The following is a 15,000-nucleotide window of genomic DNA, read 5'->3' as shown; positions in this document are numbered from 1 at the left end:
TCCTAAGAAACTTTGTATTTCCTTAACCTTAGTAGGAGGGGGCCATTCAAGAACGGCTTGCACTTTTTTAGGATTCATTTCTAAACCCTTAGGTGAAATTACAAAACCTAAAAACTCCACAGAATCGGTATGGAATTGACTTTTTTCCAATTTGGCAAACAAATGATTTTCTCGCAACTTTTGTAACACCAAGCGCACATGTTTCTGATGTTGATCTAGGTCAGAAGAGAAAATCAAAATATCATCGATATAAACGACAACAAAAATATCCAAGTATTCTCTAAAAACCTCATCAATGAAAAATTGGAAAGCCGCTGGAGCATTACATAGACCGAATGGCATAACTTGATATTCAAACAGCCCAAATCTGGTCTTAAACGCTGTCTTCCATTCGTCCCCTTCCTGCACACGTACAAGATGGTAAGCTCCTCTCAGATCTAATTTTGAGAAAATATTTGCTCCTTGTATTTGATTAAGCATTTCTGAGATGAGAGGAAGAGGATACCGGTTCTTAATAGTGACTTTGTTAACTGCTCGATAATCTATGCAAGTTCTAAGCGAGCCATCCGGTTTTGGTACAAAAAATAAAGGAGAGGCCGCAGGTGACTTAGAATGACGAATAAATCCTTTGGCCAAATTTTCTGACAAATATTCTTTCAAATAATCATTCTCTTTCTCAGTAAGAGCATATACCCTACTACTAGGCAAAATTGTTCCTGGCTCCAGTTCAATTTTACAATCAAAGGATCTATGGGGTGGTAATTCTCCTGCCACTTTCTCATCAAATACGTCCCAGAAATCTTTGTAACACTGGGGAAGTTGACCCACTACAGCTCCCACATCATGACCTCCAATTCCAGTCTCAGCCAGAAAACTAGACACGGAATTACTTTGTTTTACCTCTTCCTCTAAGAGACTTCCTGAAAAGCAATTCTCTTTACAAAAATCGGATTGCATGTCAATTGTCCTAGCACTCCAATCAATTAGGGGATTATGGAGAGTAAGCCAAGGCATGCCCAAGATAATCTTCAACAAAGGGGCATCAATTAACTCAAACGAAATTATCTCTTTGTGACCTCCTGATAACTCCAAAGTTAAAGAACCAGTTCTATGAGTAATAGGACCAGAAGATAAACATGTACCATCAACAGCCCTAGCCTGCTCTACAACCTCCTTCAGAATAATTGGAATTCCCAACGATTTGGCCAGACCCCAATCCATGAAATTCCCAGTCGCACCCGAGTCAATCATTACAGGACCATTTCCCTTACACTCCAAATCAAAAAATAAGGATACATTTATGGTTATATGAGGAACCGCTGTCTGCACCGTATTAGCGATCTGTTGTACCTTGACTGCTGAGGAAGAAGTCTTCTTGGGAGTGTAAGGACAGTTTCCTAAAAAGTGCCCACCTCTTCCACAGTATAAACACAGATTATTATCTCTCCTCCTAGTCTTTTCCTCCACTGTTAACGGGCCTCTGATTCTTGGAGATGAATTATTCCCTTTGGGTTTACTCTCTATTTTAGGTCTATCTACTCTAAGTATAGACTTTACATCACTCTGACCATGACGTCTCTCTGCCTTCCTTTCACTCAAACGGAAGTCCAATTGAATAACCAAATCAATCAGACCTTCACAAGTAAGAGGGCGTTCTACTACTCCAGACAAAGCATCCTTTAACTCATCTCTAAGGCCCCGATAAAACAACGAGGCCTGTTTAACCTCGGGCCACTTGCTTTCTAACACAAGGGACTTAAATTGTGTTATATAAGCAATCAAGTCTCTATTACCTTGTTTTAATTCTAAAAGTTCACCATCTACTTCCAGAGATAACTGTCTTCTATCAAACATTTTTCGCAATATCTCTAAAAAACTGGTATAATTTTCTAAAACCGCACTCTTTTGTCTCACCAACAATCCAGCCCAAGCAGATGCCTCCCCAGAAAGATATGACAACATAAATGTTATCTTAGAAGCATCCAATGGAAATAATTCTGGTCTACTCATAAAATGTAATTCACATTGTGTTAAGAACACCCTAAATCTCTTGGAATCCCCATGATAACGTTCTGGGGGCGCCAAAGGAACTGGCATAATTATACTCCTTACCCCTTCTGCCACTGAAGGCGCCCGTTGTATGTGTGGTAACTGATCTTCTCTTTCTAACTCAGGTGGAGAACCTGCGCCCCCTGAAACCTCATCCTCTCTCCTTTCTCCCCTCTGTTGAATTTGTGTAACTTTAACACTTAAGTCATCTACCTTTTGACTAAGTAAGGCATTTTCTTCCCGAGAAATGTTCAACTTCTCCCGTAACTCCCTAATCAAAGATCCTAACATCTCCATGGATTCGTCGGGGTTCATGACAGCTCGGGCGGACTAAATTATTGGCCTTTCATTCTGTCAGGCTGAGAGGTCCTGTATCCGCGGAAGCTGCTGAACCCCCGACAATCCCCCTGAGATGTATTTCCCAGAACTAGTTTTCAATACAGCTCTGTAAACTACACCCCAAAGGGAAAGGGGGAATGGGACAACAAAACAACACCAGGCAGACTGCGTCAAGGCTAATCAGTGCTGAACCTGCAGAGGATAAAGAATAACATATACACTTCCTTAATTCACTTACTTAACCTTATGAATGGGAAGTCATTAATCCTTAACTAATAATTGAGAATCCTACCTGGTTCTTCTCTTGAAATTTCTTAGAGAAGCGGATAAGAAGCTGAAAATCTCTCTTACTTGCGATACTTGAAATTCCCAGCAACTTCTTACATTAGGCAAAACTGGAAGTCTTAGTTCTTTGTTTGTCTTTTTTCCAACATGCACTGGTAGTTCAATTAGATTGTCTTTAAAATGTTCTTTCTTGTCATTTCAAAACTTTTCAAACTATTTATAATTATCTTGAGTCTTTGAATCCTTGAAGAAAGAGGAAACACGTGCTAACTGCACACGCAGGTTATTTCCATTAAAATTATCGATGAACTTCACATAGAAATCTTCCTGGTTGAAGAACACGCACAAACGGATGAAGACGCGCGATCAAAATAATCCACACGCGCAAAAAAATCCACACGCGCAATAATTCACACGCGCAATAGTCCACACGCGCAATAATGTTCTCCTGCGAGACACGCGAAATAAGAACACCCGCGCTATTGAGTTCAAACGCAACGAAGTGATTCTCACGCGCAAAATCACTTGCGATGGAAAAAAACACACGCGCACTCACATGGCACGCAACGAACAGATTCTCGCGCTTTGTACCCCCGCGCTAAAAATCACACGCGCTTTGTATTTCACACGCGCTTTGTACACCCGCGCTAAAAATCACACGCGCTTTGTATTTCACACGCGCTTTGTATTTCACACGCGCTTTGTATTTCACACGCGCTTTGTAGTTTTCACGCTGCGTATAGCTTTTGGCGCAAAGGATCACCCGCGCAATAAAACACACGCGCGTTTAAAATGGCACAAGACCAACCTCTACTCGCGCTCGGAATACACACGCTAGAAAGCACGCGCTCACTTGAATACGCACGCGACAGTCAAAATCTCGCGCTAAGGAACACCGCACTGGAAACACAAGCGCACTCCGATAGTTCAATAGTTTTAGTAGAAACACTACTTTTAACGAATTTTCAAGGAGACTGTTATTAAGATGAACAGATTTACAGTAGAAATAAAGTCACTTATCTCCTGAGCGAATTCACAAAGATTTCCTGCTTTTCCTATCTTCCAAAACGAATTCCTGCCAGCTGAAGACTTCTCCTGAACCCCCAAGAAAGTAGCCGCTCAACTGCTGAGATCTGAAGGATAAAATCCACCAGGCCTAATACTAAAGCAGGAGCAGCCACTGAACACGTCCTCTCAGATGGGGTTTTGATGATGAAAGGCACAGAGTGACAGTTTAGAATGTTCATTGTTGTTCAGCATTGTCTTCTAGCCAATCAGAGCTGTCACTGTGAGGCTCCATCTTGCCTTGGGTCAGAACCAGGATTCTGAATCAACAAGTTAAGGCCTAACCAACTATAATGGAAAACTTCCCACCCACACAAAGCTAATCTGAAAAGGATAATAATAAAAAGGAAACTTGAATAAGAGAAGGAAACCTGACAGCGTGTGATCGTAGCGGGAGTGCGAGAAAAGACTGCTACGGGATAACTACAGCGCGTGAATTCATTGCGCGTGTACGCGTGCGCAAGAAAAGACTGCTACGTGATTTCTATAGCGCGTGTGTTCCAGCGTGAGTGTTCAAGCGCGTGTGTTCATTGCGTGTGTAGTCATAGCGTGGGTGTTTATAGCGCATGTACGCGAGAGTAAGAAAAGACTGCTACGTGACTTCTTCAGCGCGTGTTTTCTTAGCGCGTGTGTTCCTCAGCGCATGTTTTTTTTACGGCGCGTGTTTTCTTCAACGCGTGTTTTGTGCGGGTAAATTTTTGCGCGTGTGCGCGAAAATGTTTCAACGGACTTTGGAAAAGTTTGCAAGTTCTTCAAGAGACTATGAACTTTATTTATTAAGAAGAAAGAACAGGATACATCTAAGTCTTCTTAACTGGAACATTTACCAGTTTATAAGGCAAGAGTCAAGGTTCTTAAGAGTTCAACAATCAAAGGAGTTGCTGTTATTTTCAAGACTTTCAAAGCAAAAAGAAAGGTAGAAAGATTTTATCAGCTATTACTCCAATCTTCTCTAAGATCCAAAAAGAGAAGAACCAGGTATGATTCTTTACATTTTAGTTAAGGATATAAAGTTTTCATAATTTAAAGGTAGTAAAGTAATTGGAGGATTCTGTATGTTCTTATGTATTCACTGCAGGTTCCGCATCAGCTAGTCAGAACGTCGCCAGCCTGGTGTTTCTTATGTTATCCACTTCCCCCTTTCCCTTTGGGGTGTAGTTAACAGAGCCAAGAATTATCGGGTTCTGAGGATTACACTTCAGGGGGATTGTCGGGGGTTCAGCAGCTTCCGCGGACACAGGATAACTCTCAGCCTGACAGAATGTAGCCCTGCAAAAAGTGGGATTGATGTCTAGATGGTATATGGAGTGATGACATTATATAAAAACCCAACAGCGTGAGTAGTGGTTAACGGAATAACATCTGAGTTGGGGTATCACGCAGGGATGACCCAGGTTCCCCCTTGCTCTTTCCATTAACCCTGGAACCTTTAGCCATGAGGATTTGCAGCAATGAAAGAATCAGAGAATTAGAGAGATACAGGAAGGAATATAAACTTGCCCTTTTCGCTAATGATATTTTAGAATATATCTCTAGCCCAAGTACTTCACTGCCCACTCTTATCAACGTCATTGGGAGTTATAGAGAACGATCAGGCTTTAAAAGTAACGTTCATAAATCAGCAGCCCTCCCACTGGAAACATACAAATACTGCAACTTAAAAATGTCGCATATACTGAATACGGCGCCTTTGCGCCGTCCTAATATATCGGCCCCCATTACTGACTAATGGAAGCAGGAGTTGCAGGTGTGTCCCCCACTCCCGTTAGTCGGAGTAATGGGGGTCGGGGCTTGCAGGGGTGTCCCCCGCATCCATTACATGGTAGCGGGGGACAATAAAAAAAAGATTTTTTAAAAAGGAGCCTGCAGTGTCAGTTCATACCCACATTAGTGGGACAGAACTGACGCTGCAGGGATAAAGTTGAGACGGCTGCACACTTCTGTGTGTGCCGCCAAAAAGGTAAGCGGGTAGGCGGAGGTGGATAGGGGGATGCGGGGCACAGTGATGTATGTGATCACTGCGCCAAGCCATATTGGTTGTCGGCTTCTTGAATGGGCGGTGCAGTGATCACGTAGATCCCTCCCATTGACGGGTGATTTTCTGGATGCAGGCAATTGCTCCTCTCTTTTTGGACTACACATACAACCCAAAGGTCTAAAATATCTTAGTACTGTCCTTATGAGGGAATTAACAAATCTTTATGCTGCGAATTGCCTGCCTTATGGGACAACATTTGGAAGGACTTAGACCGCTGGGCAATAACATTGTTATCATTGGCAGGGCAACTCACATCTCTGGAGATCACTGTCCTCCCTAGGTTGTTATTTGTATTCCAAGCAATGCCTATAGAAGTGCCATTGTCGTTTCTTGATGAAGCAAAGAAAGTGTTCCTACAGTTTCTCAGGGGGAGGGGATGGGGAGGACAAAGCTTGCATATCCTATACAATTCTATCATTGCCAAAAGTGAGAGCTGCAGTGGGGCTTCCAGATTTAAAAGAATATTACAGGGGGGGCAGAATTTTGGTTTTTAGATGATCACTTGAGGGAGAATGAGAGTAAACATTGAGTGGTGTTGGAAAATTGCTGTACCTGGCCACCATAGGGGAATGGTTGTGAGTTTCCCATAGACAGTTGCCAGTGAGACTACGGACTCACCTTGTCCCGCAGTGCTGTGGTGACCATGGAGGAAGTCGAAAGTTATGGAAGAGGTGACATCTTGGCCATCGCCTCTTAGTTTTTGTGGGCCCCTCCCAGTAGAGCAAAATAGCAGAGCCACTTAGGTACCAACTCTACTATGAGGGAGGACTGGTGAGAGCCAGCCAGTTATGGAGGGATGGGAACTTCTTAAGAAAGACAGAGTTGGATGAGGCATTGCAGGTTCAGCCTATGCCCCCACTCGTGTATTTACAATTGAAGTGAGTGCTGACTGATTGTGGTTTGTGGGGACAACTAAGTCGACGGTTAACACGATTTGAGAAAGTATTAGACAGGCAAATGGGTTCTAGAGGCCTTATCTCCAGGCTGTATGAAGCCCTATTGACCAGAGGACACATTCGACCTTCCCATGGTATGTTGCTTTGGGACAGGGAACTAGGCACTCAAGAAGATATAGAAGTATGGTTGATTATTCATAGAAAAGACTGGTCCTCAACGATAGCGATGCAAAATAAGATGCATAACTATAGGCTGCTTCAAAAATGGCAATTGACACAGCATAGATTAGCCAAGATGGGCCCTGGGGTGACGCTGTCATGCCCGAGAGGGTGTGGAGAAAGGGGCCCATACCGGCATATTTGGTGGGAGTGTCCCCTAGTCCAAGTATTTTGGAAAGAGGTCTTGGCTTGGGTGAAGGAGTTGGACGGTATAGACAGGATCCTTGCCCGGCTATTGATTTTGTTCTGGAGTGGAGCAAGGGTGTGTATCACGATTCACTGGAAGAGGCAATATCTCTCGACCCAGAGAGAAAGGCTTAACAAAGCATATGGATTTAATGAGATGGAGAGTATGACTGCTATACTGTCCGAAATACACAGTCATATTGACTCAGCATTACTCCCATTCATTTCATATTACAGAAGGTTAACATCATAAGTGGATCAGGTGCCACTTTGTATGCTGATCAAGATACCAGAAATGGTTATTTCAGTTTGCGGACACACTCGTTGTTAATGGTCTCCCAGTGACACCAGCCTTAAGGTTTGACTAGTACCGTACACCATTGTCACAGGTGCCTAGTTCAGCTATCTTGTACTCTAAACACATTGTTCTCTGGTAGGTGGAAGGGGTGGGTGGCGGGGAAAGGGAGGGTGGAAAAGTTTAATGTAGATTAAGTGTTAACGTATAACATAAATTTGTACCTATGGCATAATATAAGTATTTCAACACTGCTGTTTTGGTGGTTCTTTGTGGGGCCATCACTGTCACACTGTTGGTTTGACTAGTGGGCTCCTTTAAATCTTCAATAAAGAACAAATTCAAAAAAATAATTTAAAGAAGCATGTAGACAATCACGAGCCGGATGAGTGATGATGCCATGAGAGTCCAAGTGGAATGTTGGTGGTGTTGTCATGAAAGTCCAAAGTGGAATGTGATGGTTTGCTTGCGTGCCTGCATTCCAGGGTGTCAGTTGTAAGCAGGGAGTGAATATAGCCTAGGTGGTGATGCCGGTTACTGTATATAAAAACTCCCTACTTGAGTTGTAACCTGAGCTAATAAAGCAGACTTACCTCTGAATCCTGGTGACCTTGTGCCTATCATTCACCGCAACAAAGCACCTGTCAATTGAAAGGATCCTATAATCATGGTCAAAGTGCAGTGTTTGAGGCAAACCAGCAGTGAAAGGTCTTAAATGTAGTTACTGCATCATACCCAAAATATAGTTCCCAGAAGTATTGGATAGTTCACAGTGCATGAAAAGAAGTTTCAATACAAATGTGGGCTCAGACTGTTCAGCAGTGCTTACTGTTGTCGGATCTCACAGGAGTCACTTTGCGTCACATGCAATGTGTGCCTGGACTAGATGCAGCACTCAGATCCCGGCTTGTGCAGCAGCCGCTCTGAGTCAGTACTTCATGCGAGAGGTTAGAGATGGTGGGCAAATATAGCAGCAACAATGCACTAGAGTAAGAAACTGTTTCTTCCTCCTAGTAGAAATCAGAGAAAATGAGTGAAAGCTAAAAAGTAGATCACTCTTGTGACAAAATACAGCTCAGAATGTGTAGTTTCAAAATTTTAGTAGTATCATGTACACAAATTACAAATAGTTTTTTTAGGTAGATATGACACAAAATGCTACTCTTCACTGCAATACTGCCCTGATGTAACCCAGTGCTCCATCCGTTTCTTTCCTACAGATCACGCCACTGAACCCTGGGACATTAACAGTTGCAGTGTATGACCTCTGCATTGCGTTTAAAGGACCAGCTTCAGTCTGCGTGAGTGTGTCTGATATATTGGAGCTGGAGTTGGACTTCATTGATAAGGTGAGGCCTAACAACGGGCACCATAGGGATTTCGTTTTGGATCAAGAAAGTTGAAAGATCAAACTCGTTTCTGGATCCTTCCAGTGGTTTCTTCTCTGTGTCAACAATTGTCATGTGTGTGAATTGAGTTTAAACCAGTCCCACAATTTGCTCCAATAGGCCCTGTTTCAAGACGGTAAAGGTATTGATGCAATATTTACTGTACTATATCGTTCTGGCTCTTACCTGGCCCTGTCAGCCATGCACACAGTCAAAGGCAAAGTAGAGAAAACATTGCAATAAAAAGCTTTTTTTTCTGTGAGTGATGCTTCCATTCAACTTGGATTGCATTTTAATATTATTGGGGTGGATCGAAAGGAGAAGATGAGGCATAGCTACACGATGATTGAGAGAGAACACAGAGGGTGTGAGAAGACTGCAAACCTGGCAGCGTGTAGCAGCAAGTGGAGTGCTAGATGTCTGAATATGATCAAAGTGTGCTATTGAAGTGATGAAGAGGAAGGCACCGTTGTTAGTGGTAAGTGGCTGCCTGATGGATCCAAAAGTGCTTGGGTGTTGCCCAAGATGTCACTAGGTTCTCCATGTCTGCCATGCCAGTTGCCAGAGGAGGTGAATGCGAGTACATAGAGGGCAAGCTGGGAGAGAAAGTGTAGCAACCTGGAGCAACCATTGTCCTCGAAGACCATCCCATAGTAGTTGCTTGGTGAGGGAAAGATCATTGCGGCACTTAGAAGTGGGCTTATCTCAATGTCCCTGGGAGGGATTCAGTTTGGACGTGCAGGAAAACTATCAAATTGATTGAGGTTTACTAGTTTGAATTGTCACAATTGGAAAGACAGAGACGGTCTGTGAATATAATAAATATGTAAATAAATAATTGTGCATCCTGGGTGTCAGAGAAATGCAAGAGGTGGCAAGCGGTAGTTAGTACATATTTATTTAATGGCATGAGACCTTGAAATGCTTCTAGATAACCCACTGAGAGTGCAGTCTTAATTGACAAATGCATTAGCAGCAATTAAAATAGACAATAGCCGTAGTTGACATGAACATTGCCTGTTTCGATTCTATGATAAAACAGATCAAGGGTTGGAGATGGACAATGTGATCATGTGTAGGACAGGTATTAGCTGCTGTCGGGTTAAGATGTTAAATGTGTGAGTACTCAGATTAGGGAGCGGGAGCCATGTTTTAATGTACAGTGTTCCATCTCCAAACTGTTGGGAAGAAACCTAATAAGTTATAGACTGTAAGAGTTCCAACCATAATCTCTTTGGGCACCTTTTGCTATCACTATAAAGACATTGGGCCAAATTACGACTTTGGAGGTAGCTGCCTCCAAAATCGTGTCCGAGTCTGGGTTCCCTGAATGGGGAAATACCGGGCCATTCCGAGTATGGAGGGACCGGTATTTCCTCCTTCAGGGAACCCGGGCCCGGTCCTTCCCCATTCCCATTCAAGCCCCCATAGGGCTCAATGGGAATGGGGAGGGAGCTAACAACGGGCCCATTACGAACAGGCCCGTTGTTAGCTCCCTGGTCCCCTCGCAGGACCCGCTCTGGACGTCTGGATGAACCAGACGTCCAGAGCAGGGTCCCGCGAGGGGTCCTCGTAATATTGCGGCGTGGGTTTAACGGCGCCGGCACCATTAGCGGCGCCGTTAAACCCATTCCGCACTAGTCGTAATGAGGCCCATTCTCTGTCTGGGTTCTGACCTTATGCCCAGATTTATAGCATTGGGGCAAATTCCAAAGGACATATTTAGGGAGCAGATGTGGTATAGCAGCTATGCTGGTGTCATTAGAACCTTCCTCAAACAAAAATTGTTTGATCTTTTGCAAATCTCTTTTCTTCATGTGCCTCAGTTTCCCTAGCTGCTACTTTGGGAGCGCATAGTAACAGGTCAACACTGAACACTTAATATAAATATTCGGCCTCATTACGAGTTGGGCAGTGTGGTAAAAATTGGCAGTAATTCCGGTGGTAATACTGTTAGTATTGCATTACCGCACTGCCCATCTATTAGTTTAGTAGTAAGGTAGAGCAAAAGGGAAATAATTCCTCTGCTTTACCGGCCCAAAACAGCCAAATCGGCAGTATTACCACCAGTGGTAATACCACAGAAATCCCCCTACGGACTCTAATTATTGGCACTAAAACCGCCTACTGCAGTAAACCTGCTGGACCAAGTGGTGTTTGTTTGTTTGTTGGTTGGTTTATTTTATTTATATAGCGCACCTGACCCAGAGGTATTTGGGCGCTTGTGAAGGTAACGGTTACATGGTAAATAGTATACATAATATACAGGAGAATACAGTTATACAGAAAAATAGCAGTCAACAATACATTAGAGAAGTCAATGTTCAAGGATAATAGGAAGGTCAAACGGACGGACAGTAGAATGTAGCGTTAGCATGGATAGGTTAGGATTGATTGAGAATCCAAGTAATAGGGTGTCGTCGGAATATGTCAAAAGATTGAATATTTTGAATATCCTGTGGGAGTGTGTTCCATAACTGAGCAGCTAGAACCGGGAAACTGGCAACGCCAGCTCTTTTTAAGTTGTACCTGGGCACCACCAGGCAAGATGAATTGGATGATCTTGTGATTCTAGGGGTCGGTTTCCGTGTGAATTTGTCTGTGAGATAGGGAGGGGCTTGGTGGTTAAGTGCCTTATAAGTAAGGCAGATCGTTTTCAGGTCCATTTTTTCTTTTATGGAAAGCCATTTGTATTGCCTTTGGGTTGCTGAAATATGCTCTCTTCTAGGGATATTCAATGCTGCTCTAAGCGCATTGTTTTGCAGAAGCTGTAGTTTGTTTGTGATGGATTTATTAGCGCCTAAGTAGAGGCTATTGCAATAGTCCATTTTAGATTGTATAAGTGCTCTGGCCAAGGTGAGACAACTGTTAGATGATAATAATGGTCTACAAGCCCTGATCAGCTTTCCAGTGTAGGCTGTGGCAGAGGCAGTCATGTTTACCTGTTTGGATAGATTCGAGTGGGCGTGGGTATATTGTGTATTTGTGGCTGTGGGTATATTGTTCCCATCAGTGGTGATACTTGTGTAATTGGGGCTCAGTTTATGAAGGTTGTTAGTTGAACCGACTAGGAGTAACTCAGTCTTATCATCATTCAGGCAGAGGCCATGTTAGGCCATCCATGCCTGAATGATGTCGTAGACTTTGTTAATCCGGGCGACATCTATGTCATAAGTTCCTGATAGTGGCAGGAGTATCTGGGTGTCGTCTGCGTAATTGGTGTAAGTGACACCCAGACGGTCAAGCTTGTCGAATAGTGGCTTTGTAAAAGTATTGTACAAAGTTGGTGAAATGCAGGAGCCTGGTGGGACTCTGCAAGTGATGGGGATGCGATCAGCCGCAGCCTTAGGTGAGAAGACACGCATTGTTCTATTCTGGAGGAAAGATTGTATCCATGTGACTGCCAAGCTAGAGAAGTGTGCTGCTGATGAGAGGTGCTCACATAGAATTTTATGGTCTACCAAATCAAAAGCAGCAGCTAGGTCTAGGAGGAGTAGGATAGCAACTTTACCTTTGTCTTTCAGATCGTCAATCTGGCTTTTGAAGTCAACAAGGGCAGTTTCCGTTCCATGCTGGGGTCTAAAACCAGATTGGTGGGTTCCGAGTAGTTGGTTGGATTCAAGATAGTCTTGAATTTGCAGATATGCAATTCTATCCAAGATGGTAACAATAATACCGTTTGTTGGTATCGTAGCAGATTTACCACCCAGATACCACCAAACTTGTTATGAGGCCTATCCTTTCTCCTGCTTAATGGCAATTAAAGTCTCAGTATTGCTCTAGCAAGTCTCCTTGCTTACTAAGACTAAAGTGCTGTAGTTTGTCAACTTGCCATTGTTTGATTGTAAACTGCATGGAAAGGGCTTGGTTAGAAAGTATGCAGAACGCCTTCATTGGATCTTTTTGAGATGAAAACTGAATTCTTCTACATTTTATGCATGGATCATGAAAAACAAAGTATGGCAGTTTATTGATACATCATATGATTTCTGAGGAAGGAAGCAGTGGTGGATCAGAGGGAGAGACATCATTATAATTGTTTTTTTATAGAGTGCATCGTCTTGCTTCCAAGACGAGCGCATTGCCACTGAGCTATACTACCCGTGCTGATACAAATGAATGCCAAGCTCAAGGATGGGTATTGATATGTGCTCCCACGCGCTGCCACAATCTTCCTGCTATTATCAGATTGGCACCCTCCGTCCTCTGATTCAGGAAACATCTGAAGACTGTGCTTTTCAAGGAAAACTTCTCTGACAAATGAGTGTCATAATCCGATAAGATGGTCCTTCTCCTTCCCCCATGTCCCTCTCACTTTCTTGTACAGAACTCTTTTGCTTTCTACCTAGGGATGTGCTCCATTTGCAGACATTGCCTACAAATGTACTTTCCTTCTTCTTTTAGGTAGAGGTTGGTAAAATGGTGCCAGTCACATTAAGAGTTTTGGATGCTTACAAACACCCTTTCCCAAATAGATATTTCAAGAAAATGGACCTCAAGGTGCAGGCAGCTTTGCCTATTGTTACTCTTCTGTAAGTACTCGATCCTCACAACTGCAAGCAATTGTATTGCTCTTCCCAACTGCAAGCAATCGTATTGCTCTTCCCATCTGTGTACAAAACATTGTTCTGTGTTACAGCGATAAATAAGGTTTCCTGTTGCTATCTATCAGTACTGTGCTTTTTCCATAGAACATTTTCCTAAGTATCAAAGATTTCCCATACTAATACTTGTTTCAGTGCTCCACTTCTTGCATTTTTACTTGGATACAAGTGTTTCATTCATGCACTTGCTACCCTCATGTTAGTACTGTGCTTCCCCACATATTACCCTGAAGTAAGTATTCCTGTTATCCTTTGTTCTTATTTACTTTCTCAGTTCCTCCCATTGACAAGCATGCTGAAAGTACTGGATTACCCATGGTATACTGCATTTCTGCATTTGTATAGCATTATGCAACACAATAGCCAGTAAAGAATGTTGTGAATGTTTGTGTGTTCTTTGTACACAATTACCTGTAGTGCCTATAGACGGAATTCTACTTGTTTCTGTCCAGGGCATTGGATTCGATGGATACTTTTTGCAAAAGCTTCCTACTTAAAGCAGTTGCCGTAGGCCAGACGACACTCATCGTGACAGCGCGAGACAAGAATGGAAAAAAGCTCACGTCCATTCCTCGACAAGTTGAAGTAAGAATACTTGTGTTGAAATGTTGTGAACACACCTCTTATTTTGTTTCTAATCCATTCTGCAAGTGCCTGTTTATTCAATAGGAAGTTTTCTATTCCTCATTTGTATCTCTGAAACCTTTTTCACTCCTGCAGTTTCCTGATCCTACAACTCATGACACCAGTGTGGGGTCTCAATCCCTATAGCATTAGCCTCTCTCCCTCCCTCCCTGGGGTTTCTGGTCCCACAATGTATTAAATTGTGATGCGTGATCCAAATAAACAACTTCTATTCAATGAATAATGTATCTGTCTATACGATCCCTAATCTCTGAATGTTGTGTGCATTCATACGGTCACTAAGTCAGTCTTTTATATATGTTTTAGGTTTCTATAACGCAAACCTTGCATTCATTCATTGTGTTCTGTATCCCTGAACCTTACTCATCCCTCAGGTTCATATTGCATAATCATGTATCCTTCTCTTAGGTTTCCAATCCCTAATCTTTGGTTTATGCATTGCATTCCTAATCTCACAATGTGTTGTCCATCATTTACAATCCTAATCCATTACCCTTTAATCTAACTCTCAAATTTGTATATCCCATTAGTTTATTTAACTATTGGGTTACAATCCATTAATAATTTTAGTGTTAACCTGAGTTCCTCTTCCCTTCATTTTATATCCATGTCTTGGCTTCCTAATACCTAAATATTTAATCCATCCAGTGGAATCCTAATCTCTTAATTTTTGATCTAAACCTTTATAATGGGATTCCTGTAATAGAATATGTTGTTCCACTCCTCCCAACACTTTATATTTTAATTCATCAGTATTTGTATCCACCACTTGGGTTCCTAATCCTTCAATTATTTAGCCATCTCTTCAATTTCCCGATCTTGCCCCCTCCCAGTTCCTTTCCTATAAATCAATCCTTAACCTTTGCTTTAGAATGCCATAGCTCAATCTTTATTCCTCTCATTGGGATCTTGATCCGTCCATGTTGCACCATTTAAGATTATAATCCCTCAATGATTGGACTGTGCCTACAGTTTTCCACACTGCAGTCCT

The 15,000-nt window shown here is 42.6% G+C and overlaps 1 protein-coding gene across 2 annotated transcripts in view; it reads left to right on the top strand.

The window, feature by feature from the left end:
- NUP210L (nucleoporin 210 like) overlaps positions 1-15,000 on the top strand; it is a 1,198,481-nt gene that overhangs the window by 604,017 nt on the left and 579,464 nt on the right. For both annotated transcript variants that reach the window (XM_069651587.1, XM_069651595.1), the window contains exons 21-23: positions 8,593-8,721; positions 13,165-13,292; positions 13,817-13,949. In XM_069651587.1, the coding sequence (XP_069507688.1) occupies positions 8,593-8,721; positions 13,165-13,292; positions 13,817-13,949 (390 nt within the window). The remainder of the gene's footprint in view (positions 1-8,592; positions 8,722-13,164; positions 13,293-13,816; positions 13,950-15,000) is intronic.

This window comes from Ambystoma mexicanum, chromosome 1p, assembly GCF_040938575.1.
Source record: "Ambystoma mexicanum isolate Mex_15411 chromosome 1p, UKY_AmexF1_1, whole genome shotgun sequence".
NCBI lineage: Eukaryota > Metazoa > Chordata > Amphibia > Caudata > Ambystomatidae > Ambystoma > Ambystoma mexicanum.
This window is presented reverse-complemented; position numbering and strand designations above follow the sequence as displayed.